Source organism: Melanerpes formicivorus, unplaced genomic scaffold (assembly GCF_026170545.1).
Source record: "Melanerpes formicivorus ecotype bairdi unplaced genomic scaffold, bMelFor1.0.p_v2 SCAF_11, whole genome shotgun sequence".
Classification (NCBI taxonomy): Eukaryota; Metazoa; Chordata; class Aves; order Piciformes; family Picidae; genus Melanerpes; species Melanerpes formicivorus.
Window position 1 is genome coordinate 16,130,471 of NW_027142363.1, and position 27,875 is coordinate 16,158,345.

At 44.3% G+C, this 27,875-nt stretch overlaps 2 protein-coding genes across 10 annotated transcripts in view; one reads left to right on the plus strand and one right to left on the minus strand.

Moving 5' to 3' along the window:
• Positions 1–3,750, plus strand: part of CD247 (CD247 molecule) — a 72,529-nt gene extending 68,779 nt beyond the window's left edge. For 3 of the 5 annotated variants that reach the window (XM_068144673.1, XM_068144674.1, XM_068144675.1), the window contains exons 7-8: positions 443–484; positions 2,703–3,749. In XM_068144673.1, coding sequence (XP_068000774.1) covers positions 443–484; positions 2,703–2,768 — 108 coding nt within the window. In that variant the 3' untranslated portion in view covers positions 2,769–3,749. Of the gene's footprint in view, positions 1–442; positions 485–2,702 lie in introns of all 5 variants that reach the window. The other 2 variants (XM_068144670.1, XM_068144671.1) reach the window with 2 other exon arrangements.
• A 13,591-nt stretch (positions 3,751–17,341) lies between these two features.
• Positions 17,342–27,875, minus strand: part of POU2F1 (POU class 2 homeobox 1) — a 125,896-nt gene continuing 115,362 nt past the window's right edge. For all 5 annotated transcript variants that reach the window (XM_068144669.1, XM_068144666.1, XM_068144665.1 and 2 more), the window contains 6 exons: positions 26,503–26,648; positions 25,499–25,678; positions 21,397–21,502; positions 20,637–20,976; positions 19,829–19,917; positions 17,342–17,803 (listed from right to left, as the gene is read on the minus strand). In XM_068144669.1, coding sequence (XP_068000770.1) covers positions 17,493–17,803; positions 19,829–19,917; positions 20,637–20,976; positions 21,397–21,502; positions 25,499–25,678; positions 26,503–26,648 — 1,172 coding nt within the window. In that variant the 3' untranslated portion in view covers positions 17,342–17,492. The remainder of the gene's footprint in view (positions 17,804–19,828; positions 19,918–20,636; positions 20,977–21,396; positions 21,503–25,498; positions 25,679–26,502; positions 26,649–27,875) is intronic.

Consider the following 27,875-nt stretch of genomic DNA (forward strand, 5'->3'; position numbering starts at 1 on the left):
TTCCTTACTTATCCATGTCTGTTCAATAGAGAGCAGAGTCCCTCAGATACCAGCTGGCATGCAGCAGCTCAAAAAAAACACAGCTCCTTTTCTTCCAGGTGTGCTTCAGCTCCTAAAGCAATTGGTATCTATGGGAACACTGACGAACCTCTATACATACAGTAAATCAAGGAAATAGCAGCATTATAGCAGTAGGACAGGGAAATATGTCAGCAAGCCAAAATAATTGCCTTCTATTTCCAGTCCTTGCTCTTTTCTCCTTCACAACCCTTGCAGCATGTCTGGGCTAGTCCAGACTTAGCAGCTGCCTCCTGTGCAGAGGATGTCCAGGTCCAGCACAGCTGCTGACCCTCAGTACAAGATAGGGCAAGTCAGGGGTTTCTTTCCTTTGGCATAATCAGGAATGCAGCCATTAACCTATGCTTGCTTTTCTTTCCCAAAGCAGCAGCGGCGCCGAGGCAAAGGGAACGAAGGCGTCTACCAGGTAGGCAACACCTCCAGCATCCCATCTATCTTCATGGCTTAGATGCAGCCTGTACTTACTGCACTGCAAAGCTTTCAAAGCACCTTTCTGAGGATAGTTACTCAGAATGAGGTAAAGACCACACTCCTGGCACTTTGATAATGTGGCTGCACATTCCAAATACAACTGGCAGAAACACCCTGTTCAGCTGCCCTGGTAGGAACCAGTCCTGCATCTCGGAGGGCTACCTTTTGACTGCACCAGATCATAGAATCAATAAGGTTGGAATAGACCTCAGAGATCATCAAGTCCAACCTGTCACCCAACACCTCATGACTAACTAAACCATGGCTTCAAGTGCCACGCTCAATGCTTTTTTGAATACCTCCAAGGACGGCGACTCCACCGCCTCCCTGGGCAGCACATTCCAATGGCCAATTACTCTTTCTTGTTCTGGTGCTGGTTGCCTGGGAAAAAGAGATGGATGCCATTGGTCTTCTGGGCCACCTGAGCACACTGCTGGCTCATGTTCAGCCAGCTGTCAACCAGTACCCTCAGGTCCCTTTCTGCCTGGCAGTTTGCAGGTTCTTCCATCTGGCTCTTCCTGTGGATGGGCAGCACGTTGGCAATGACGATGCATACAGTTCCATCTTTGGATTTTTTATTGCTCAAATGGAAACCTTCAGGTTGCCAAACAGCTGTGACAGCTCTGAGCACTCTGAGTGGTTCAGCCCTTCTCACTGCAGTGTACAGAGCACAAACTGGTCTGCCCCTCCAGTCCCTTGGTGCAGTGGAGTGAGTTCAGTGCTGCACACAAAATGGAGGACAAGGAGGCCTTATTTGGGCTACCAGGCATAACTGTTCCAAAATGTGTTTTTCTTTCTGTAGAGTGCCACTGACACCACATAGAACCACAGAATATGACAAAAATACAACCTGTACTAAAGTTTCCCTGCTGCGGCACATGCTAAAGCCCCAAAACTCAGCCCTGGGGAACACCACTTGTGACCAGCTGCCAAATGGCTTTAAGTCCAGTCACCACCACCCTTTGGGCCTGGCCATCCAGTTTTTTAACCAGCAAAGTGCCCACCCCTCCAAGTCAGGAGCAGTCTCATCCTTGACCGCTGTGTTCCCCCCGGATCCCACAAAGGACAGAGGTTCTCCTCAGTCTGCCTTCTGTTGCTAATATATTTGTAGAAGGATTTCCTGTTCTCATCAGCAGCTGAAGCCAAATCAATTTCTAGTTGGGCTTTGCCCCTTCTAGTTTTCTCCCTACACAGCCTCGTGATAACCTTGTAGTCTTCCTAAGTGCTCTGCTGCTTCTTCCAATGACCACAGAGTCTCCTTTTTTCTTCCTAAGCAGCAACCAAATTCCTCTATTCAGCCAGTCTGGCCTTCTTCCCCTGCTGACTTGTCTTTCAGCACATGGGAACAGCCTGTTCCTCTGCCTTCAAGACTTCCCTCTTGGGCAGTGTCCTGCCTTCCTGAACTCCTTGGCCTTTCAGGAGTGCCTCCCAAGGAACTGTGTCAGTCAATCTCTGAAAGAGACCAAAGGATTTGTAGCTAGTGGCACCTTTCTTCGACACCTGCTCTACTGAGGCTGTCACAGTCAGCTGATAAGAAGCGTGATCTTATCAATGTACTCAGTATGCCACTAACTAACCATAGCAGAGGAGTGGAGGGTAGCTAGTTTTACAAGCAGGCACCACGTCCTGGAAGTCCCAGCTGACTCCACTCTGGCAGCCTCCTGGGCTCACTTGCAACTACCACATTTTCTTCTGTCCCAGTCCAGAGCATACTGGCAGGAGGAGGAGTGTGAGGGAATCCTTTCCCATGTGGCTCACTGCCAGCTTACCCAGAGTGGCATCTGACTCCCCTTCTAAATATGAGTCCAGAGAACAAAGTTCACCATTTAATGTCTGTTCATTTAGCTTGAAAAGTTCACTCTAGCAGCAGTTAGCCCTTAATAATCAAGAATAAGCAAATGAAACAGCACTCTAAAGATCTGGTAGCTGGTTAAGATGAGTTGCTGTAGTCATACGCCCACAACTGTTACTCAGGATGCAGCTTGCCTTTAGACAATGGGTAGCTGTTGACACTATACAAAGACTACAGAATCGCTCAGGAGGAAAAACCTCTCCAGGAGGAAAAAAAACCCAATTAGAATTAGACTCCTGGGCCCATGCCACCCTCTTCCTGACCAGTCAGCTCTTAGCTCACCTCTTTTTCTCTTTTTCAGGGACTCAGTGCAGCGACCAAGGACACTTATGATGCTCTTCAAATGCAGCCTTTGCCCCCTCGCTAGGGTGGGAGTCACAGAAGAGATGGGCAAGAGAGTGGCCCACCTGGTTTGGGGAGGGGAGGAGAGGAGAGAAAGACTTCATCCAAAACAAGCACTATTTTTCTCAGTGCAACAACCTGTTTTGGTTGGTGCACAGGAGGAGTATGTCTGGACTTGGTCATCCCCTCTCCCATCTCCTGAATCAGGAACCTGCAAGCTGTAGCTATTAAAATGTACATATTTGTAAAGTTGTTCCCAGTAAGAGTGACTATTAGGCTCTTTAGGTCATCTGTGCTGCAGGACCAGGCCACACCTAACACAGCTGTTTTCATAGCTCTCACTTACCTTCCAGGAGTACCAAGATAGGCAATGATGGCTTCATTGCATTTAAAGAACTTGTAAAGATAGGGCTCTAGTTACTTACTTCTGTAGTATTTATCTTAAAGACAGTTCAACACAGGCCAGCTAAACCTTTTTGCTTTTAATTTACTTCCTAAAAACTGCTTTAGTGGAGGGCAAGTGATGTGGTGTTACTGCAGTGAGGACAAAGGCCACAACACAAACAAAACGAGCACAAGGCTCCAAGAAAAGATCAGGCAGCAGCAGTGCTCATCCAGCACCTGGAGATAAATAAGGTAACCTGTGTGAGAGACTTCTCAGAAGGAAGAAGATAGCCCTGTTCAAATGAAAGCAGGGAGCATGGTCTCATAAAGACTGCAACACTGGAAAAGCCAAAAAAAACAACCCACCCCAGAGAATCCCATCTGGCTGAAGGGTTTGCTGTAATGTCTGCCCCTTTACATTAGCAACTGCCACTGCAGAACAGGCTCCCCCTGTAAGCTTTGGGTTGGCAATCCTAACGTCAGAAACAGACCAAAAGGCAAAGTACCAAACCATCATCAGGTTACCTTTAAAAGATGGTGCAGGTATGATTCCAAAGAGGCCCTTGTTCAATGATATAATGCATGTTTGATGAACCAATAAAGTTAGCATCAAAGATGTCTCTCTGTGTCTCTGTGTGTGCTCATGGGTGCAGTGAACACCTGTGGGACCACTACAAGCTCATTTAGCTGGCACAGTCAGGCCGGCTAGACCAGTTTACACCCAGCACTGTTACCTCCAGGGTAAACCAAGGAGGATGATATTCCAACAGGAGCTTCTAAATGCAGCCTGGGAGGTTGAATGGGATGCTGGAAAGATGCTGCAAACCCGAGTATAACAGGGACAATCACCTCCTGCTGCATCTGAAGCCTGTAAGCAGCTCAGCATGGACACAAGCAGCCCAGCAAACAAAGTGCTGTAACGCAGGTCAGGAGCTCACCAGCCCACTCAGCCAGTCCCGACAGAGGGAGCAGAGCTAAAGCAAAGGGGTAGGAACAAAAGCTGACGCTGTGGGTGCTGTCCAGGTGAGGTCACCTATTCAGTTCTGAAGGAATTGGATTAGCAGCAGCAAACCTTGCTGAAATTGCTCCAACGTAAATGCCAAGGCTATGCCTAGCTTCTTAAGCAGTAAAGCTGTAATGGGAGTAGGTGCTTGTAGCTTTTGAAGAGTACTTCTAAAGACACTAAACTGGTGCAAACCAATGTAAACTGAGCCATCCTATTGCAACAGGTAAAACACCCACGCATGGCAAGGCATATTTCTTGTGAAGGGTTTCCTAGATCCCTTACTGTTCTTCTGCAGCCTTCAGAGAAATCTGGGTGAACGGGGCATACTGTGCTAACTACAGTAAAGTGTCTACTGCACATCACTTTTGTTCTTGATGTGAGGACAAAGAGTACTGAAAATAGCTTCTTATAAAATCATAATAACCATACTTGCAAGCTGTAGCAGTCTGTGGTGGTTCAGGCTGAGTGCCCGCTGTTGCCACCACACAAGCCACACCTGCGGTGTCCCAAAGGGTCCAGCCCAGTGGGTGGACATGGGAAGCTACGTATTCATCCCATAATGCCCTGCTCCCTTATAAAACCATCAGTGGGGGTCCTGCACTTCCTCTTTCTTCCCTCACCACTATCTGGTAATTGGGGGGGGGGGGGGGGGCCTATCTCCTGGCCTCTTGGCCCTCGCTAGGCCCAAGGCTGGGGGGGAAGGGCAAGCTCAGATCTGGCCAGCTGAGATTAGCCTAACAGTGGAGGAGGGGGGAGAAGAAAGAGCCCTGGGGGTTTTGGGTGTACCCTCAGGTGGGGATGGGATGACTCTAGGTATGCTTTGGGATCTCTTGCCCCTGTGCTTGTGGTTCTCTGCAAAAATACTCCACTGCTTTTCCGTTTAAACTTTCCACCACTTTTGCAATCCGTTTGTCTGAGTCTCATTTTTGGCCCGTGGTGGGAGGATTTGCCTTTCAACCCATCACACAGTCAAAAGTTTAGGCAGTCATAAAATACCTACTAAGCAATGGGGAAGAAATTCTTCAGGGAAACCCCCCTACATCTTTAGGCTCTCTCTATATAAAGATGGATCTTGATTTCAAAAAGCACCCATTGTTTTGGGGATACTCACTGTAGGTGTGAGCTCAGTCTTCTCTTTGCCCTCAGGAAACAACTGAAGCTGTTGTTTCTTTTAGGAGAGGAGCTGGTAATACAGAACAAAAGATTCAAGTGGAGTGCAACAAGTCCTGAGCTCCCCTCATTTTGACAAGGTGGAGAGTATGAAAGAACAATCTTCTGGCCTAGTTTGAGGCACCAGGGGGAAGGGTAAATGGCCTTCTCCTGCCACATTAAAAAAACGACAAACAAGTCCATACATGTTAAAACACTTGGAAAATGGTTTAATGATGTTTACAACAGAAATGAACTGTACAATTACAGTAAGTTTAATATATATAAAAAATTACAGCAGACAAATGCATCTACACAAAATCTACCTTTTCATTCTGATTTACTGTAATCTACACAATCTCTCAATGCCTCCAGCTATCTGTAGGCAACCACTGGGAAAATAATAATAATAATAATAACAATAAAGCACATCTTTAAAGAGACAGCATTTTGCCTTCCTCCTCACCCCTAGTGTGATCAGCAAGGTCTTGAAATGTGTGGGACTCACATTTCAGTCTCAAGAAAAGCTTGGGTTGTGTTTGGGTACGGGCACTCCCATATGGCCCTTGATTTCAAGTGTTCTGCTGACCTGAAGTGTATGAATGCAGTACATGAGGAAGGACAAGAGAACAAAACCTCCCAGCCAGTGTAAGCAGGCAGCTGCACAGAGTAGTGAAACCATCAGACTGAAAATTCCTCTGGTTTAGAAACAAAGCAAAAAGGGACTGCCCAGCCGCTACAGAGAGGTACAAGTCCTCGTCTCTCTGCAAAGCCTCGCGGGCTGTAGAGGCCAGGCCTTGTTTCCCGGCTCCCGACTCCTCGCAGGAAGCCTTCGCTCGCAAACCGATGCGTTAACTTTAGCCTCTTTTTATTTTAACGACGCTTAAGCTAATTCCTCTTTGGCCCATCCCTTACAAACAGTGAAAGCCCCTTTACACTGAGAAATAACCTCAGGCCAACAGGGAAAAAAAAAAAATACAAGAACATGCTGTCTCTTTAAAAAGAAAGAAAGAATCCCAGTTGGGAGCGGCCGTCAGTGAAAATGCAATCCAAATTGGCGGTCTGGTGAAAATTCCTCACGGAATATTATGTACAGTTTAAAAACCCTTAGTTGGTTTGGTTTGGTTTTTCCTTTTTTTTGGTTGTTTTTTTTTTTCTCTTTTTTTTTTTTTCTCCATTTATTTATGAACACCTAGGCAGTGAAAACTGTTATGTTAATACATACATAGACACACCCAAAACATACAAAAATACTATTATTTCAAACTACTAAGAATAGGACAAGTTCAGTTATCTCCATGCTATGACTTTAAGAGCATTACACTGAAACAAACAAGAATTTAAACGACAATTTTTTAATATCCCAGAAATATACCAAAATATACATCTAAGCTTTGGAATTACTGAGGTTAGACTAATGCAAGTGCTGGGTAATCGTACTTAATACACAAGTCTAAGGTTCTGCAGGAAAGAAATTATCTTTGGTATCTGCATCAGGCTAATAATATTAACATTTGGATTTTGCTTTGGGATAGAGCTTGTATGACCCTAGAACCAAACACCCCCCAATCAACTGAGATTAAAAAGATCCATGTAAAAAGTTCCTCCATTTGCAATCCCCCCCCTTTAAAGTTAAAAAGTCACAGGCATCTACCTAGCATAAAAGGTTGAGAAATACAATGCATAGTTGCACAGTGGTGCTGCAAAAATAAAAGAATTCTAGAAAAAAGGAACTAGAGGAGAAATGAAAAGCTGCTTCTTCTTCTTTCAGAGATTTCTCACAACAGGACAGCCTCTTCCAAGCAGTGATGGGGGGGGGGAAAGGGGGGGAAGCTCAGAAGTGCACCTCAGCGTGTATTAATCAACATCACCCAGCCCCCAAAGGGTTAAAGCACCCAGCAGAGCAGCCAGTCCTGCACCCAAGTCTTCAGCTCCTCAACCCACCTGCGAAGCCCCCAGCTACCCCCCTCCCAGAGCCTTCACAGATTTTGCTCTGGGGCAGTGAGTTTCTTCCCAGGGTGTTTTAGAGGCTGGGCCTAGGGCAGTGCCCCCTCACCTGGGACACCCCTGGGGCCAGTGCTCTGGGCTAGTTCCCCAAAGCTAACAGATGGCAGAGACCCTCAACCGGCCAGGCCAGCCTCACAGATGGGCTTGGTGCTGAAGATGCTCTTTGTCTTTGGTTTGTTTGTTTGTTTTGAGTTTATACAATCATTAGGAAATCTTTGGTTTTGGCTGGAAATTTTAAAAGAACAAAACAAAACAAAGAAACCACCCCCTCCCGACTTATAGCAGCCACCGTGACCTGACAAAGCTTCTCTTTCCCATGGGGGTAGGGGAACTACATTCAAATAAAGATGGACCAGGTTAAGGATGCAGCTTCTGGCCAGGCTGGGGAGCAGGGAAGGGATACAGGATTGTCAAATAATAAATAAGAAAATTAAATATTTGGAGATTTCTTTTCTTTTTCTTTTTTTTGGTCATGTTAAGAAGTGAGTAGCATGTATGCAGCACTGGGCTGGGGGTGCTCCAGGCCCTGGAGTTCAGCACAGCCCTGGGGCTGCTGCCCCAGGGTGGGGAAAGGCAGCCTGGGCCACCCTTTTCCATGGAGAGTGGAAGGGGGTGGGGGGGGAGAGGTGTGTGGATATTCACAGACTAATCAAGAGGACCCCCTTGTAACCAAAGGAAATAAGATAAGATTGCAATTTGCCCTCACTTTGCAGTAGCTTTCAAGCAGCGACATTCAGAGGCGTTCGGGGGTCACTCCCCAGGTTGCAGGTCACGGGGTGCTATAGGCCAGAGTTCAGTGTTAATCAAAGGAGGGAGGGCAGACTTGGCAACTCTGTAGGGTTTGGAGAAAGTTAAAGCAAGTTACTCAGTTACGAGTTAGAAATGAGGTATACGACAGCTCCTGTACCTGTGGCGGATAAACACCCCACACCTACTCACACCTAGCCTTAGATACTACCAGAGGAAGGAAATGGAACAACAGCACTGGCGGGGACGAAGAAGCTACTGCCTGGGTCCTTCCCACAGAACACTGGCATGTGAGGCGCCCCACGGGGACCAGCGCTGCTCCAGAGCTCTTCAAACCACCCGTGGGCAGCTCTGCAACAATCCCTTCCTTTCCCTTCACCATTTTGCAGGGAGGCCCAGTCCAGCTCCCTGGGAACTCAAGAGGAGCGGTGCTGATCTTCGAGTCTTTCACCTTGTGTTTTCTCCTCGGACTCGCTCAGGTGCAGGGAAGCACCAGGGTCACGGAGGCCGACACATGCAGAGTGAATGGGGGAAGAACTGTAGGTTTTGTCTCAACTGCCTTGCTCTCAGGACACTGTCATGGGTGCTCTTGCTCATAAATTGTTCCTCAAGGGGGTTGTGTGAGCTCCACAATCTGCCCCTCGGCACGCTGTTTCCAATGTCTTAGATTCCTTCTGTTTAACAATTTCCAATTTCTGTAGCACCACAACATGCCAGCAAGTCCATACACAACCTTACCAATGCTCAGGGAACAGGGCTTAAGTAGCTGCTGTTACAAAATCCAGCAAAGGCAGTACAAATCCTGAATCGGGGCCTACACGACGTAAGAGAATTTTGGGAAGAAAGGGGAAGCTGATATGATAAATTAAGTATCTCATGGTTTTATGTAAAGCTCTGCCAGAGAATATTCACCAGCAGACTGACACAGTTTTAAGACAGATCAGCATTTTGGTCTGAGCTGCTTGACAATGTCCTGTTTGGTAGAGAGATGAAATAAGGCAGAGGGGGTATGTTCCAGTTCTGGGGCTGAGCCTCAGCAGCACTAAGGAACGCCGAAGGGTATCATCTTCCCTTGCCTCCCACAAGCTGTTTCATTTCCTTCCTCAGATTTGTTTTTCCTTAAAGCACATCTTGTTTTCCACTTCTTTTGTTCCAAGTGCTCTTTTCTTTGAGAAGTCATTTCTTCAATATCCCTATTACCTATCTATAAATCTAACTAGCTCTTTGAAAAGTCACACAATATTAATACCACTTTTACATAATGTCAGAACAACAATTCTATTAGTAAAGCTTTCAGTGAAGTTCTGTAACCCGATTGGTGTCTGGAGGAAGAGTAGCTGGACAACCCACCTCACCCCCTTCCTCCCTCCCTCCCTTTCTTCACAAGAGCTCACCAAGTTCACTGATAAAACAACTCAGCCCCATAGCACAATACATTAACATGTACAAGGCTACTTTGGGGAGCAAAGAAAGGAGTCTTCAAGGTCCCCCGCTTAAGAGAAAGACCATAAGCTAAAGCTGTTGAACAGACTCTGACCTTGGACTACACTGCTTCCACATTCGAAGGAAAGAAACAGTTTTCCCTGACTGTATCCCAACATCAGCCTAAGACCTGCAGCACCGGGCAAGCTCCACATACAGCTTGTCTTCACAGAGCCAAAGCCACTCTATGCAGAAAAGGTGGGAGTACCCACAAGAGATGAGGTCCTTACAGAAAGGAACACTGACCCAAAGCTCAGCAAAACCCCACCCAGCTTTCCCTCTTACCCGCTCCGAGAACAGCAGAGCTGACAACGTATCAGTGCCTTTGGTTCCCTATGAGGCCACTGGGAATTCTCCCACCCCAGTGGAGTCGAGCTCCTTTAGAAATCCACCTCTCTCGATCACCGCACACAGCCAGGCGCACAGCTTGCGCACACAGGCACTTGCACACATACCCACACACACCCCTCCCCTCGTCCCCCACTCCATTGGCCTTGAAGGGAGATGAGAAGGGAGCCTCGGAGTCCAGATGGAGGAGGCTGCAATACCCTCCCAAGGCAAAAACCACTTGCTTTTCTGCTACTCCCACTGCAATACCAAGCCATGTGCCAGGAGAACGACCCACTCCCTCGCCAACAACCCCTCAAAGCTCCTCTCCCATGACTGTCTCACAGTATTTCAACCCTTTCAGGCATACTAGCCAGGCGTTAGGAGTAGGTTAGCTTTCACTTCTCAGTTTGGTTTATTCTTTCATAGTTTTTGGTCTAGACAGGATTAGCATTGCTATTAGAAAAGGAAGTGTTTAAAAAGTTTTCCACCTATTATCAAGCACTACAAGCCCTACATTCAGTAACAAGACAAGGGGGATAAAAGGAACCTGTTTCACTTTTGCTCTCCCAGATAGATTAAAATGTGACAACCACTCTTCTCCCTCCCTGAAGTTAAATACAATGGACCCAGTTCTGCTCTGGAGCAAGTCAACTAACTGAAATGGATTTACACCAGCTAGGTTGATTCTAACCCAGTACAGCCATCTTCTTTCCCCCGAGCCTCTCAAACATGTGTTGCCTCATCTTTAGATCCCAGTGAAGGGTAAGGAAAGGCTGAGAGGGAGGGAAGTGTGCGCGCACTCGAAAGGACCCTGAACAGCAACCTAATCAGTAACCTGCATACCACCACGTGCTGTGCTGCAGATTAGACCACAGATAAACCAACCAAACAACAATCCCAAACCCAGGAGCGACAAAATGTTTCCTTTGGCAAGACAGATACAAGGAAAAAAATTCATGAGCAAACATTTTCCTTCTAACACAGTCAACTCCCTTCTCTGCCCCCAACATCCACCCACCCCCACCCAACCCTATAAAGTTGTAACCTATAAACAGGATCTCAAATACATACAGCATAATCATGTTTATCAATCATAATAAACATCAGTTCAACTAAACTCTACAGCTAGAATTATTTCCACTATTTATAAAGTTTGCTTTTCTTTTCTGATTTTTCAGTTTAAAACCAGTTCTGCAACAATGCTAAGCTATGCTGAGGTATTTTATGAAGGTGCCAGAAGCCAGCTGCTACCCACAAGTATTGTTCTCAGAGCTGTATGGTGCTACCTTTTGCTGAGGAGAGACAGGGGAAGGAATAAGGAGGGAGAGAGGAAGCGGGGCAGGGAGGGAGGGAGGGGGCCCAGATTATTCCAGTTAAAGACAGTTCTTAGCAGGCTATCACAGATGGAGCTAAATAGCCCCAAGACAAAGCCCAGTAGCTTCAGTTTTAGCAATCTGGTCAGAAAAGAAGTACCTGATACATTCTACACACTTACCTGATTTGTCTACTCAACTAAAAAGTGACATCTTAAGAAGCTGCCAACTGTAAGTCAATTACTTGACAAAGTCTTCCTCTATCAAAAATCTGGGTATTTTAAGGGTCTCACTGCTGGAAAGAAAAGAAAGACTCATGAGCAGCAACAGAAGTGAGATTTACTAACTGAAAAGGGGAGAACTTCTGCAAGATATGTATCTTGAATTCCGTATTGCTATAGTATTTTGGAAAGGGATGGAGAAGTAGGAGGTACTGGCTGCAAAAATAGAAAGGAATTTGAGTTGGCTATATGAGGACTGACAACCACACACCCAGTGTGGGGCAGCAGGCTAGCTCACTCCTTTGGTAACACTCTATTCCAGGCAACAGACGGGTGTACATCCAATGGGTATACCCAGGCCCTGCAGATAAACATCACTGAACCATTCTTAATGAAGTTAAAGTGGCAATAAATAGATCTACATTTTAAACTTCTGCTTTCAAACCAGCTATCACTGAAAGTTTGGACAAGACACACTATTTTATCTGTCCCAAAACACTCTAATGTCTCTCTAAGATGATTCTGAAAAGTTAATTCTTCCCTACAAAAATATTGATAGATACTTGAAGTAAATTAGATGTTGTTTTGGTTTAGTATCTGTCATGTGGTTCCAGCTGTAACGGGTATTGTGCTCTATCTGTTACAAAGAAAGAGAATGTGTGCTGTAGAGAATATTCCTGTGTTGGAATGTGCTCAGAGTTAAGAAATGAACACTGCTGACTCCTTCAGTAACTCAGCTATAGAAACACACGCTGAGCCAAAGCACGCTGCAAGGCTTGCAGAGATGGCATTTAAGTATTAGAATGAACCAAAACTAATGTTATAGTTAAACAAAAAAGAAGCCAAACCCAGGACATTTTCTTCTACTCACACAACTGTTGCCCATGGAGGCACATGTTTTGGTAAGTGTTTTGCTAAGTCATTCTGCTCCTGCCCCTTGAGTAAAAGTGGTTACTTCTATGGTTTGGGTGGGGGTTTTGTGGCGCATGTTTTGTTGTGTTTGTATTTTGATTTCTTTTCCCAAAAAATCAATTATTCCAAAAGATTTTGGCAGGCTACCAAACAATCCAAAGGATACAACTTTTGCCTACGTTTTAAGCTCACTTAATGCAAAATCAAAATTAGGCAGTGGATTGTTCTTGCTCAAACAAAAAGCTATCACGCTATAAGAGAACATTTGTTCACGTGTGTTAAGATCAGCAGACAACTTCTTTGCTCAGTATTGGCATCCTCATTAACCTAGAAGGTACAAAAATCACTCCAAATCAGTCACAAACCACACTGTTAGCACTGGAAAATCCCTTTGTCAGCATGTTCATTTAAAGATAACATTTAAACTTGAAGCTTCTGATGTTCTGAACTGCCTATAGTATGAGGCATCAGATTATGTGCCTTCCTCTTAATGCTGTGGGATTTAGTTTCCTCACACAAGAGAATCTCACTAGCACTCAAAACCAAATTACTGAGCAATAGCAGCAGCACATTCCTGCATGAAGATCCAACTACCTTTCAAGTATGTTCTGCTTGCTGGTTCAGCTGAGTACAGATTTCCCATTCATGGTAAAGTGAGACTTTTTTGATCCAGTTCAACTTGTGTTTCAACAACTATTTATTGAAGCAGAGGATCTTAAGAAGTAGCAGAACAATGCTCACAAGTTACTCCCAAAACCAAAAAGGCAAACTGAAGTAACACTAGCCTATGGGCTGGGGGAAAAAAAACCAACAAAAAGCTCTTAAAAATCAGGTACTTGTATTTTAAATAAGCATGGCATCTCCCCAACAGTCTGTTGAGCGCATGCACATACACACTAGCTCAGAACACCACCATAAAAATGTACTTGGACTAACACATACTGCACAGCAAGTCAGAAACAGAACAAATCCTCTTAAGATTTGAATAGATGTGACTCTTGTAAGCAGCTGTATCTGTCTCTACATTCTATGTGCTGTTCATGAATCATTCTTCAGTGACTATGGAGAGTGTTTTGAGGAGATCAAGTGTGCTAAAGCCAAATGGGAACAGATTTTCTTAGCTTCAGGAAAAACTTCATCACCAGCCTACAACAGCTCATCCTGAAGCCATTTCCTAAATTGCTCTTGACCCTTAGGGCATATGTGTATTTGTGTCTCTATAAATCTCTTGCCTTTTGAGAGCCAACTGTCCTTGGCTATAATGGGAGAGTTTTTCACCTTCTCTTTTCCTACATGTGTACTTTGGCATGCTTGCAACTGTGAAGAGCAACCCACGTATCTTTAAATATGCAGACCTGGAGCTCTGCAAATGAGATGCTATTCTCCTTTTCTAAGGTGCTATGAAAGTCTTTTTGATCATGTTTGCTAGATCTGTACACAATTGTGATGCATCTGAGAAGAGAGAATGAATTTCTGCTGTCAGCATGATTATGATTTAAAAAGAAACTTCTGCTAAATCCTAGTACCTGATCTCTCATTCCTTTCATGCTGTGAAGCAGTGGAGGTGCTCTAACTAGGCAGACATACACCCACTGCCAACCTGGTTTCTGGCTTTCACCTAAACACCAGAGGTAGCCAGCACCCAGAAAAAACACTGATAGGGATCATAAACAAGCTCCCAGTCATTGAGATGTTTTAGGACAATGAACCAGAGGCTACTGATGCTGGCTGTCATGGGATATGTGCTGTCTGGGTAGAAAGCCAGCTTCCACAAGAAAAAAAAAAAAAGTCCTTTCTGGATATGTGGCTACTCTCGAGTTTCCAGTTTCTCACAGAAAAACACTTGCTAAGAAATTCTCTGGAATCTGGGCCCCAGAGAGAGAGACAGGGTAGAAAGGAGAAGGGTAAGGGGGTATAAGGTGCTCACACCAAAGCCATGTGACCAATGCAAAGGTAGTCAGGAAAAAAAAGCAGATTTTTATAATAAATAAACCATCCAAGCTGCATTAGTGTTCCAGATATGTACTCAACAAGACCCTCTCCCAACCACAAACCAGCAAGAACGGGACATGAAAACTCATTCAAACCGCTAATGGCACAGTGTCTTCAAACTGTGGAGAGAGAATTTTCCGTTGACTTAAGGCCCACCTTTCTCTGTGTTTCCTAGATATATGAAAGGATCATGTTCCCCCCACCCCACAAAACCCTTAGGGAATAGAGGATACACTGGAGAAAACACCAGTAGTATGTCCCCTTTACCAAAATAAAGCTTCCTGATAAACTGGATTTTTTGCACAGGCTTGAGAGTAAGCAGGAACTTTCAGAGTCAAGAGTGAATGTTACAGCTGCAGTTTTCCCCTTTCCTCTTACTTCACTGAATGTAAGACCCAGAGACTTGCTACGGCCTCAGACCAACACGGTGCGTACCAGCATCTTCTCTTCCGCTTCTGAGCCTCCCTGAAGCTCACCCAGCTATACCTTTTGCTGCTCTAAACCTACTACCGTGGGCCATTTCCATGTCTGCAGTACTACTACTGCTACTAAAAGTCTCCTGCACAGCCTGAAGTCATCAAAACACACTGAAAACACGTTAATTTATCCATACCGGTGGGACGAGGGTGGGACCTGTCGTCTTAACACTCCCCTTACATTGCCATTCTATGTACACATCAAACAAAAGGAAACAAATCAAAATCAAGTTAAGAGTCTGCCCCAAGGATAACACAAATTACCAACAAAAAACAAACACACCCCCCCCCAAAAAAAAAATTAAAAACAAGCAGCAACTTTTACATAAAATTAATAAAAACAAAAGACAAATGAAAAAGAAATTGTCAGTAGCATCTATCGCTTCTCTGCATCTGAACTGCACTTATACAAACTAGTCCATCAGTACAGCAGCTTGCTAGGAATTGACTTTGGTTCAAGCTTAGTTTTAAAAAAATAAAAACATTAAAAAAAGGAAAAAAAAAAAATGAATCAAAAAACTCATTAGAAAAGGTGGACGGACATTTGTTACATTTCCCTGCTTGCAGTTCACCAGTTTTGAAGTTTTAGGGATGACTGGGTTAAATAGTCAGTGAAAAAGGAAGGTGGAGAATTGTTAAGAGATGAACAGAGCAAAACCATGGCGGTGGGGGGAGAGCGAAGGGGTTCTGCCACTCGAGTGCAAAGGTAAATTCCACACGCTCAGGTCACCAACCAAAGCAATGTGTAGAGTTTAAAGTTGCTGCCTTATGGACCTTGGATGAGAAACTCCAGGATCCCCCTGAATCGTCAACAAAATGAACGTAGCTGCATCAGCTCATTATTTTAGGACACTCTGGTGACAAAAGAAAAGGGGGTGGGAGTGGGGGGAAGGGACTCGTTGAATACCCTTGCTAGATGAAAGTGATTTCATTTTATACACACAGCAGAAACCTTTAAATCCATTGGGAATGGAAAGTTCAAAGTGAACTGCATTGCAGTGATCCAGTTTTCTCTTTGTAAAAGTCTCTTATTTTTGGTTCAGGTACTAGATTGTAGATTTAAGAATATACAAGTCTAAAACTTGCGTACAGTTCGCTACTCTTCCTCATCCACACAAACATCCTTTGCTACACGGAGCAGAATGAATCTTGGAAAGATCCTTACAGTAGCAGGCAAGCCCTCACGCTCTGCTCAGAGATGCCGATTGCTGTTTTCACATTGCCAGCAGCATCACAACTCAGAGACCACATGAGATCACGCAGGGACGTGCGAAGCCTGAGTCAGTGCGATTGTGTGGGCATAAAGAGTGGCAACTTCTGTCCTCATATGCTGGCTTCTGAGTTTTGCTGCCAGAATCACTTTTTTACCAGAAAGCTCTTCTTGATAAAATGGCAGAAGCATCAGAATTAAGGGAAAAGGAATACTGGTATGGATAATCTCACCTTTGTTAATCCTGTACCAATTCACCTGGAATCCAGGACTGCAAATGCTGCTTTACATACTGCCAATGAGTGTGGGTAACTTGACATCTTAAAAATATTTGTGTGTGCCCTTAACAGCAAATATCCAGTCAATAGAACAGAAGAGCCATTGGTATGACACACAATCCAGACACAGGAGGTCAAATGCCACTCTCTGAAGTAAAAAGGAATCACGCACGCAATGTGAACAGCACAATTTGGCCATTTTGCCTAAATAACTGAGAGCAGCAGAGCTGCAGCTCAGAACTAATTCCTACCTCTGCTTAAAAAAGCATAGACCCGCCTAGAAGTTTGCGCACAACGATCTCTGCTGCCACACCGAGCTGCCCGCACACATAATGAACATACATTATTCCGACCTCTACGAGCAACCGTCAGACAAATTCAAGGATGAGGAATCTGTTCAGAATATTCCCAGAAGATTAGGACAGAAAGTCTATTTGTGCTCCATTCTTTCTCTCCACCCTCCCCCACCCTCCCCCCCGCCCCGTGGCATGGGAGCTCCCTGAAAACAATCCAGGAGCAAAGACAAATGCGTCCAAACTATATATATAAAAATAATAATAATAATAACAATAATAATCATAATAATAGAGATACACCAGTAATACAGGCCTGCCTAAAATTGTACCAGTTAAGAAAGGAACCCCCAACATGATTGATAAGATTATAAACACCTTGTATGACATAATGGCCTGTACAACAGACCTATAAAATGATAATTAAAAAAAAAAAAGAAAGATATTTAGACCAAAAAGAAAGAAGAAATCAAATCCCCTTCCTATGTCTGCGTTGATAACCCACCTTAACTTGTCTTTGTGACTGCTGGAAATGATAAGTAGTCCTTTCAAATTTTTTGTGTTTGTTTTCTTTCTTTCTTTTTTTCTTTTTTTTTTTCTTTTTTTTTTGTGTGGTTTTGTTTTGTTTGGTTTTTTGTTGGTTTGTTTCTTTTTGTTGGTTTTTTTTTAGTTTTTACATTTTTGGTTAGAAAGTTCTCCGATCCGTTGAAGCGATCCTGAAAAGACAGTGTTTGTTATAAAATTAGGCAAATGTCTGTCCCAGCTTTAAATCCTTCCTGTTTTGCTTTATTTTGTTGGGTTGGTTTTTTTTTTTATGTTTTTCCTTGTCTCCCTTGTCCCCAGCAACACGGCGAGAGGATGCCCATCACATTTTCAGTTTATAAACCCCGCTGGCAGCCAATCCCACCGCACAGTGAAACAGGCTGCTGGCAGCACAGCTCAGCCCGGCTCACTGCGCCTTGGAGGCAGTAGTGGTGGTGGATGTGGTCCCACTCGCAGAGGCCACTGTGAGGAGAGAGTTCTGGATGGACTCGGCTGAGGTGGAGGTGGCATGAAGGCTGGCGACTGGTCCAGAGGCCCCTGCGGAGGCTGCAGCTGCAGAGACCAAGCTAACTGGGTTGCTGGTGAGCAGAGAAAGGTTCTGAGGGTTCAGGAACAGAGGGGCAGTTACAATGTTAGGAGTACCTCCAGCATTGGCAAACACCAAGTTTCCAGTTGCATCCAGCGATGTTATTGGAAGAGAGCCACCAGATGCAAGAGCTAAAAAAAGGGAAGATTTGAGCAGGAAGGAGATAACTTTAGCAGCAAGCTATAATGCAAAACGTGCCTGAAGCCACCAGGCTCTGCATCTTCCCTTCTTTGGTGTGCAAGCTCTCTACACCACTAATGACAGTCACCTCAGCACCTGGTGGGGTTTTTACAGAACAGCCCTTTATGGAGAGTGCACACAACTGTGCACATACTAAAATGCCTCTGTCCTCTGCCACTAAACTCATTTCATCATGCCTTTCCACAAATCTTTAAGCAGAATACTGGTTTCTGTTTCCTGACACAGAGAACCTGAACATTCAGCCAACCTGTATGGGAAAGGGTTGAGGTGAGCATTGACAAGAAATGACAGCTATCACAAGATGAAGAAGGTCATGGAACCTTGAGCATAATATTTCAAATGTTGACAGACAACCACTGTTACAACTTACTGTTCTACAGGGTTCTACGGTCTGCCTTAGATTATGATCTCCAAAATTTACCTGTGACACTTTACAGAAGGGCTCTTTCTTGTACCCAGAAAAAAAGATCTGTTAAGCCAGGTAAGAGGATAACTGGATATGCAGGTTAGCTAGCTCTTTAGGCACTTGCACTACCTAATTTTTACAGATGGCAAACTGAATTGAGAACAACTCTTGCTAAAGTCAGATGACACCAAGCTGGGGGCAGGTGTTGATCAGTTAGAGGGTAGAAGAGCTCTGCAGAGGGACCTTGCCAGGCTGGACAGATGGGCAGAGTCCAAGGGCAGGAGACTTAACACATCTATGTGCTGGGTTCTACACATTGGCCACAACAACCCCAGGCAGTGCTACAGGCTGGGGGCAGAGTGGCTGGAGAGCAGCCAGGCAGAAAGGGACCCAGGGGTACTGGTTGACAGTAGGCTGAACATGAGTCAACAGTGTGCCCAGGTGGCCAAGAGGCCAATGGCATCCTGGCCTGTATCAGGAAGTGTGGCCAGCAGGAGCAAGGAATTCATTGTGCCCTGTACTCAGCACTGGTTAGGCCACACCTTGAGACCTGTGTCCAGTTCTGAGTTGCTGGAAGGTGTCCAGAGAAGGGCAACAAAGCTGGGGAGGGGTTTGGAGCACAGCCCTGTGAGGAGAGGCTGACAGAGCTGGGGTTGCTTAGCCTGGAGAGGAGGAGGCTCAGGGGAGACCTTCTTGCCCTCTACAACTCCCTGAAGGGAGTCTGTAGCCAGGTGGGGGTTGATCTCTTCTCCTAGGCAACCAGCACCACAACAAGAGGACACAGTCTCAAGCTGTGCCAGGGGAGGTTTAGGCTGGATGTTAGGAAGAAATTTTTCCCAGAAAGAGAGATTGGCCATTGGAATGTGCTGCCCAGGGAGGTGGTGGAGTCACCATCACTGGAAGTGTTTAAGAAGACCCTGGATGAGGCCCGTGGTGCCATGGGTTAGTTGATTACATGGTGCTGGATGATAGGTTGGACTTGATGATCTCAAAAGTCTTTTCTAACCTGGTTAATTCTATTCTATTCTATTCTGGCTGTGTGGCACTTCCAGACTGAAACTTTATTCCTCTAATATAAGGATGTATGGACACTTTGAGAGATAGAATGAACCCACAACAAGCAAACTAAAATAGACATGAGGACAAGAATTCAGGATCAAGACCTGTTCTCAACTGCCACCCTAAACCAGACCTCAAAACAGCTCAACTCCACTCAAGCTTATGCTAGAACAACTATACATAGCAAATCTCTAACCTGCTGGAGATATATGCCAACATGGGGAGCATAACAAAATAAATTCCAGATCCTATTCAGTATCTTAAATATCTCCTTTACATCATGCACAGCTCTAAGCTCCTCTCTGAAACTGTACCTGCTCTTATTTCCATGATACACAATACATACTTGCACACTTCAATTTTGTAAAAGCCTTATTCCTATTGTATCTAATGCCCAGTGCAAAGGAGTCAGTGTTCTTTTGGTAGAGAAAAGCAAAGCATGTAAACTGATGCTGTAGGACAGAGATGTATTATAAGGAACATTACTGACCTTGAATAGTTGCCAGTGTACTGTTGCTCATCAGGGCTGGGCTGAGAGCACCACCTAATGTCCCTGGATTGAGACTGAGTAAGGCACCTCTGCAGGAAGCAAGATTGTGGAAGAAGAAAAGAAACAAAGACAATTTTCATTACTTTAGAGTTTTTTCCTTCATCATGCCTTGAGTAGACATTGTCTTTCAGCTGTGTGATTAACAACATGCCTGAAGTACAGGCACTCTAAAAACATGACTTGTATCGATTGCCACTGTGAAACAGCCTTGTAAAATATTTTGGGGAAACTGTCACTTGTTAGCAAGTGATCACCACCTCTCAAATTCAGATAAGAAATGCCCCTCAAGAGGAACTGAAGAAAAAGACATCTCTCAAGAGCAACATTTTTAAAACTAAAACTTCAGCAATGTATCAATCTGCATCTTTTACAGCTTCTTGCTCAAGATGCAGAAATGACAACAGAGATGTCAAGTGAGTGTGGCCTAGGTCTCCATTTTACAATCAGTGGAGCAGATTCTGTAGAGTTGCAGCTCTTAAATCAAGCTCTGCAGTGGGATGTATGACTTATGATAACAGTGTTGTTGCAACACACTTTTCATCTGTAAAATGAAAATAATAGTGGTGTACATTGATGGGAATGGCCAATTACCATCTCTAAGTAAACTTTTGCAGTTTGAGATAAATGATGTTAGATTCACCAAGTGAGACACCAGAAAACAGTGATACATAAAAAGCAATTTATCCCAAGAATTCTCCATCCCTATTCTGTCATCTCCTCTAAAAGAGTGTGAAAAATCCATCCTTACCCAGCTGCAAACTGTGAGGATGCCATCAAGCCTGGGTTTAGTCCCGCTGCAGCAGCCATGGCAGCAAGACTTGCATTTCCAGGCAACTGTGCAGCTCCTTGTAATGCAGCTGCTGCTGCTGTTTGCAACCCTGATGCCGTTACCATCACCTGGCTAGTCCCAAGAGGGGAGGACAAGGGAGTGGAGGTTGTCTGTGTTGTGCTGGTCTCACTGGCACTGGATGCCTCTGAAGCGGAGGCAGAAGGGGAAGGACTCAGAGAGGGTGATGTCACTGCTGAAGAAGATGGAGGTGCTGTTGAAATCACTGTTGCTGTGTTGTTGGAGGTGGTTTCTGTTGTGCCTGGAAGATTGATTCTGGTCAGATCAGTATGAAATAACAGGTATGACTGAACAGAAACCACTACACACCTGAACTGAAATGCACATCCAATTGAAAGGGAGACAAACACACATTTCTGTTGGACCAAGAAGCACCAAGAGTCCAAAATGAGAAGCCCACACAACAATGAAATGACACTTCCCAACAGGAGGCTGAGGGGCTAGAGAAGCTAGCAATAGAACACAGCATATTTCATTCCTGCATCACCTGTGATTTTATTTCCAGAAAAGTCAACTGAATAGTCAAAAAGGCTGAAGTTTCTTAGTGGAGTAGCAACGAGGGTCCTGGGATACCAGTGACCAATACTGAATGATCTTTTGAAGAGTTAAAAAAGGGACAATGGTAGAGAATAATGTGGGAGCAAGAGAAATCAGCCCTTACCTGTGACTGACAGACTAGTTACAGCAGGACTGGTCAGGGGGAGCACAGGATTGACAGTCAGGGTTGTAGCTGCACTACTAGTCACAAGGCTTGGCGTGGTTGCCACCTGGAGGCCAGAAAAGAACACAACTGCTCAACTGTTAGAAGACAAGAGTTAGCTACTAGACTTGGATTTCTTTTTTCCCATCTTTAGCTGAGGAAGTTACCAGAGTTACTGCCTATAAACTAACTTGTTTGTAATTCCATTACTTGATCATTCAGTAGACCAATGACACCTTCTCTATTGGCAGTATTTTTATTCTTAGTTGCTCAGTATTTGAAGTGATACAGACACAACATGCACGCCGTCTCAGGACTGCAAGTTAGCCTCCTTCTCTGCCTCCTCACAAAGACAGCACCTTGTTTCAACACAGTCATTCTTATAGAAAAAGGGACAAAATATATTATTTCTGTGTGGAGTTTTTTGTTGTTTAAACATCTTTTCAGCTCCAAATCTCTTTCTCTGATAAAACTATTGAAATACCCTAGCACTACCAGGGGTGTTTAGGGTAACATGTTTGCATGGCTAAACAGAATAATACATCACTTTTACTCAACCAAACTATAAACTCCATTTTGGTACATCTCCTTGCATCAGAGGAAGGATCTCTGACTTGTAAAATATCCAAATTTTACTTGTGGACAGCTTAATACAAGAATACTATGATAAACTGAGGGCATTACAAATAAAAACCATCAAGTGTTTAAGATTGGAAGAACCAGCCAATGAGGAAAAATGCAATACACAGAGAAAAAGGACTTCATAGACAAGAAATGGTGTCCAACAGTAATACTTGAAGGCTGTTATACATCAAAGAGAGAAATGAATCCTTCAGAATTGCCCAAGATAACACAGTCAAGGATATAAGCTACAGACTTCTTCCTTTCTCTTCTCTTACCTTAAGTTTATTATCAGAGAAGCTCTTTCATGCTGCACATCTTCTTATATGAAGTCAAATGCTTCATGCATTTTCAACAAGACTGGGGCAACTGGGACAGCTCTAAAAGCTTTCTGCCCATCTCAAATAGTGTATGAAATAAAGAAGAACTATATACCTAGTAGACTTCCTACTAATGCAGCCCAGACATCATATCTGTCACCTATCCTGTGAACAGTTAAGGCCAAGGTCACAATCTGTATTTCAGGGCAGTGAATGACCTAGAATTAATATAGCTAGCCCTGTGGTTACAATGACTGACTTCAGCCAGTGGAAAAGTGCCATCGAAAGAGCATTCGCTTCCAATCCTGTGTCAGAGCCCTCCTACTTGTCCAGCCAAGCTACAAAAGTCAGATTAGTTACCTAGCCATACTGAAAATTCAGCATTGTTCTTCACATAGTTAATCTACACTCCTACTAGTAAACTAAGCCTATGGGCACATCATCTCCATAGCTGTCACTAGGAATCAACAGGCTGGGAGTGGCAGGGCAGTAGTATTTGGGCCATAGCACAGTCTTAAAAGCAGCTTATAATGAGTGAAAATGTTTAGTGAAACATCACTGGGAAAATGGAGACTGTGGTTAACATGTCACAGAATCACAGAAACATTCAGGTTGGAAAAGACCCTCAGGATCACCAAGTCCAACCGATAACTACTCTACAAAGTTCACCCCTAAACCCTATTCTCAAACACCACATCCAAACGACCTTTAAACACATCCAGGGTTGGTGACTCAACCACCCCCTTGGGCACCACATTCCAAAGCCTGACCACTCTTTCTGTGAAAAATTTTTCCCTAATGTCCAGTCTAAACCTACCCAGTTTTAGCTTCAGGCCATCCCCTCTTGTTCTATTACTAATTACCTGTGAGAAGGGACCAGCACCAGCCTCTCCACGACATCCTTTCAAGTAGTTGAAGAGAGCAATGAGGTCTCCCCTCAGCCTCCTCTTTTCCAAACTAAAGAGCCATGCCAATTTCTTACATACAATGGCAGTTTGTAATAACAGGGAAATGTACATAGGAAAGCTTTCTTAGATTTAGTCTGAGTAAACTTGCATGGTTACTAAACCACACCATCATAAATCCCACTATGTTCTGCTTTGGTGTGAAACTTTGCTTTCCAATTGGGGAAAAAAGCCCCAACACATAAAAATACTAAGCACACTGAACACATCCTTTTCCCTGAAACAAAAGATTGCATGCACACATCCTGAGACAAGGATGAGGGGAAAGAATGACACGTCACCAAAATTAATGGTTTAATGAAGTGCTGCCTAGCTACTACAGTGATGAGGGTGGAATAAATACTACAAAAGGACAGCTACAGGCTACATAAATTCCACCACATCCTATTAGCATAGCTACTACAAAAACCTAATAGCTACTGTGTCTATTTATGAAAACAGACCTCCATGGACATTGGTATCAAAGGAGCTGAAGGAACCTTGATGCATGTGTTTTGTTACTCTTATTTTCATGAAGTTTGTGTTTACCTGAGGCAAATACAAGTGTAGGAAATTAATTACATAAGTGTTAGCTAAATTGTTCCTTTGTTCCAATCCTTTTTAATACAAATCATTCCTGACTAAAAGTGACAATAATGGGATCACTGGATTTGTGTGACTTAAGTCTCTGAATGATACACTTTTCTGCTCTCATCTACTTAACAGAGCAGGCAAAATAAGAGGGAAGGACTGGAGCTGTTATGCATTTTTAATGACTATTGCTTTACAAAAAAAATAGTTGGGTGAGACATTCCAAGTAGAAAATGGGGTTACTATATGGAATATATTCAAACCAGTAAACCCAACTGCAAATCTGCTAGTCAGAATATTTACTCATGAGCTGATAAAATACCCAGCCTGAACGCCCAGCTAGTGCCTGACTTGTGTTACTTCACCTAGTACACAATGTCATGGTAGAGCCAAACAGCCCCAGCACAAACCCAGACAGACACTAAGGTGTGTAGACATGGTCCCTCTTTCCCCACTTCTTCCTGCAGAAAGCCAGGGTAATGCAGGAAAAGGAACAAAGGGGACAGGACCTTGCATGTCTGGTAAACAACCCTGTATCTATGGTAAGGGCATGTGTTCTGGCCACAGCCTGACAGAACCCCTTCCCATTGGGTTACCATGTGCTGGTTGCATGCCCCATTGCTCCAATCAGTCTCGGGCAATACTTATATACAGGCTGATTTCTAGCTGCCTGTGCCTTGCTCAAGCCTTGCTTAGCCTTGCCTTTGCCTTGCTCAAGCCTTGCTTAGCCTTGCCTTTGCCTTGCTCAAGCCCTGCATGCTTGAACCCACTTGGACCTTGTTTGGCTTAAAACTGCCTCAAGTTGCATAGCCTCGAGTTGCCCAGTCCAGTGCCTGGGATATAGCCATGAGCATACACACCACAAGCTACCAGAGAAGCCATGAGCTTAGGAGTCGGAGCCAAGCCTGCTTCCCCTTGCGACCAGGATCTTGCCGTGCCTCAATTCACCCAGGACAAAGCCAGCGCCCATCACGATAGTGTCATTAACAGCCTGCTGTCTGCTGAAGCCAGACCAGCCATCGATGACCGCGTGGCATTCCTGCCAGCAACCTGCCATGCCTGGCGCATGAGAGCTCCCCAAAGCCTCTAACACACAGCAGCAGTGCTCCCTACCTGGGTACAACCAGCTGTGAGTAATTAATTCATTGCCTCTTTGGCGTAACTGTTCTTGTTGAGTCTCCGCCCCCCAGTGTGGTCAATGCCATTTCACTCCCAAGGTATTCTCTTTCTGCTCTGTTCTTCCCGGTTTGCATAGAACAGTTAAATTGTTGTAGTTGCCCAAACCCTGCACATTCCCACTGTAAGTATATCCTAATTGTACATCCCACCTTTTGATACATTTTGGCAATTTCCATACTAATAAAGGTTATTAATATTTTGATTAATATTGCCATGTCATTTCTAATAAAGGAAAGATATGATATATCCTTTTTCCAACACGCAAGCAGGGTATTTAAAATGCAGTATATCTAAGTCTGTGAGAGCATGTCTGCTGTACAAAGGTGGTGTAGCACATGCAACTTTCAGTCAGCACCTTAGAAGTATCACTTCCAGTGATCTTTGTCAATACTGTTTCTTGATTCTTACCAATGAGGTGGGGCAGGGGAAAATTGCTTTGATGGGCGAGCTGCTGGTTCCACCACTGCTGGGTGGGTTGATCCTTTTCTCCTTCTGGCGCCGGTTACAGAACCAAACGCGGATCACCTCCTTCTCCATGTTCAGCTGGTCAGCTATCATGGTGATCTCATCCGAGGTAGGCTTTTGGTTCTGAGACAAGGAAATGGTATTTGAAAAGCTCTGAAATTACTTTATGAAGCTTTACATGATAGTTGCTTCTTCAATAGGAAAAAATCTGTATGGGCCATTTATATCCAGAATCTGGTCAGCAGTACAGTAGAGCTTGAGCATAATAGATACTTCTGTTCCCATCTTCCTAGTTGCAGTAACATTTCTGCTAACAGCTGTGTTCCTCAGAGATGAGTAACAAAGATTAAGCTCACATGCTTTTTTTTGTGAGAAGGGGTCTGCCTTGTGAGTTAATCCTTCAAGAAATCTAGGCCTTGAGAAAGAAATCTTTCAGTATTTCTTGGAAAGCAATAGGAGAGATTAACTACACCAATAGCCAAATGAACCTCAAGTTGTCCTGATCTGTAATGAAAGACAGGTAGGTTGCACAAAGTACTTAGAAAGGCTAACTGCTCACACTCTCTGCTCACACAGATGCACCAAGTGCCCAACAAGAGTAGCATCAGCCAGAAAAATCCTCCCATTATGTATGTTAGACTGTTACCCTAATTATCCATTCTCAGAAAGAGGAAACTTTTTTTTGGATGCAGAATATCAAGCTTAGAGCTATGGCTTAGCATCTTAGAATGTCAAATAAGCGTTGGTGAACGGCAAAAAGCAGGGAGGTTTTTGTGAGGTGTTCTGGGGTTTTGTGCAAAAGAGTAGATGCTGATGGGTGCTTCTTGGCACAGTCTTTGTATTCATCCTGTTTAGTACAAATAATTTGCTAAATAGCACAGTAATGGATTGTTATGCAAAGTTTCTTAATTTCTTTAAAGGCTGAGCAGAGCAACAAGATCACTGACCTCCAGGAAACTCTTCTCTAAGGCCACACGTATGTTGGTCTCTATGCTGGTGCGTTTCTTCCTCCTACGGTTCAAGCCTTCGATCCCCAGCCCTGGAGAATTCAGGGCACTTGGGCTGGAGAGAGTTGAATCAGATGAGAGGTTTTCTGAAAAAGGAAAAGTAATACAAATCAGGACAGTTTATTTGAACACAGTGCAGTCTAATGCAAATTTTCTTCACCTGTGCAAGGTATGTTAAAATTCACTCTGTTATCTACTCCAGACAGATAAAGGTTTCTGCAGATCATCATTGTACTTGTAAATCACAACATAGACTTAAAACTTAAAAACTACAGTAAGCCTAGAAGATGCACTTCACTCCTATATGCTGCCTTTCATGGTACCTATACAAAAGTCTGTCTCCCTTATCTCATTCCACTCTATACATAGTCACTATAAGTTACAGTGTAATGACAACTGATATCCATGAGTCACAGTTGTGAGCCACAATTCTAAGTCACAGGCAATTCTGAAAAAATCTGAGCAGCCTGAAATTTCTTCTACCTGCTCTGCAGTCAGTTCATGGCCAGCTCCACAGTGCTCAACCCCTTCTCTCTGGATATCTTACCACAGAATCACAGAATGTTAGGGCTTGGAAGGGACTGCGATAGATCATCTAGTCATGAGGTCTGTGGTGACAGGTTAGACTCGATGATCGTTGAGGTCCCACCTCATTCAGCAGTGGGCCTACATTGCCTCTAGTGTTAAGTTTTTCCTGCAGTGTATTTGAAGAAACCCTTTCTGGTGTCCTTGACCTCCCTTGCAAGGTTGAATTCCAAGGAGGCCTTAGCTTTCCTAGTTGCCTCCCTACATCCTCTGACAACTGTCTTATACTCCTCCCAGCCACTCCTTCCATGATCCGTAGATTCTCCTCCTTCCACTTGAGTTTGCTCAGCAGTTCTCTACTTAACCATGTGGGTCTCCTGGCTCCCTTTCTCTACTTGTTGGACCTTCAGCTTGGAAGAAGTGGTCCTTGAATATTAACCAGCTATCATGGGCCCCTTTGCCTTCTAGAGCCCTCTTCCATGAGATTTCCCTAGCAATCGCTCGAAAAGGCCAAAGTTGGCTCTGCTGAAGTCCAAGGTTGTGATCCTGCTTGATACTCTATTCCCATCACACAAGATCCTGAACTCCACCATCTCATGATCGTTACAGCCAAGGCTGCCCTCCAATCAGACCCTCCTTGTTAGTGAGTATGAGGTCCAGCAGCACTTCCTCCACCGTTTGCATCAAAAAGTTATCAGTGCACTAGAGGAACCTCCTGGACTGTGGCTGGCTGGCTGAGTAGGCCTTCCAGCAAATACCTGGGTAGTATCTGAGTATCTTAGCAGATA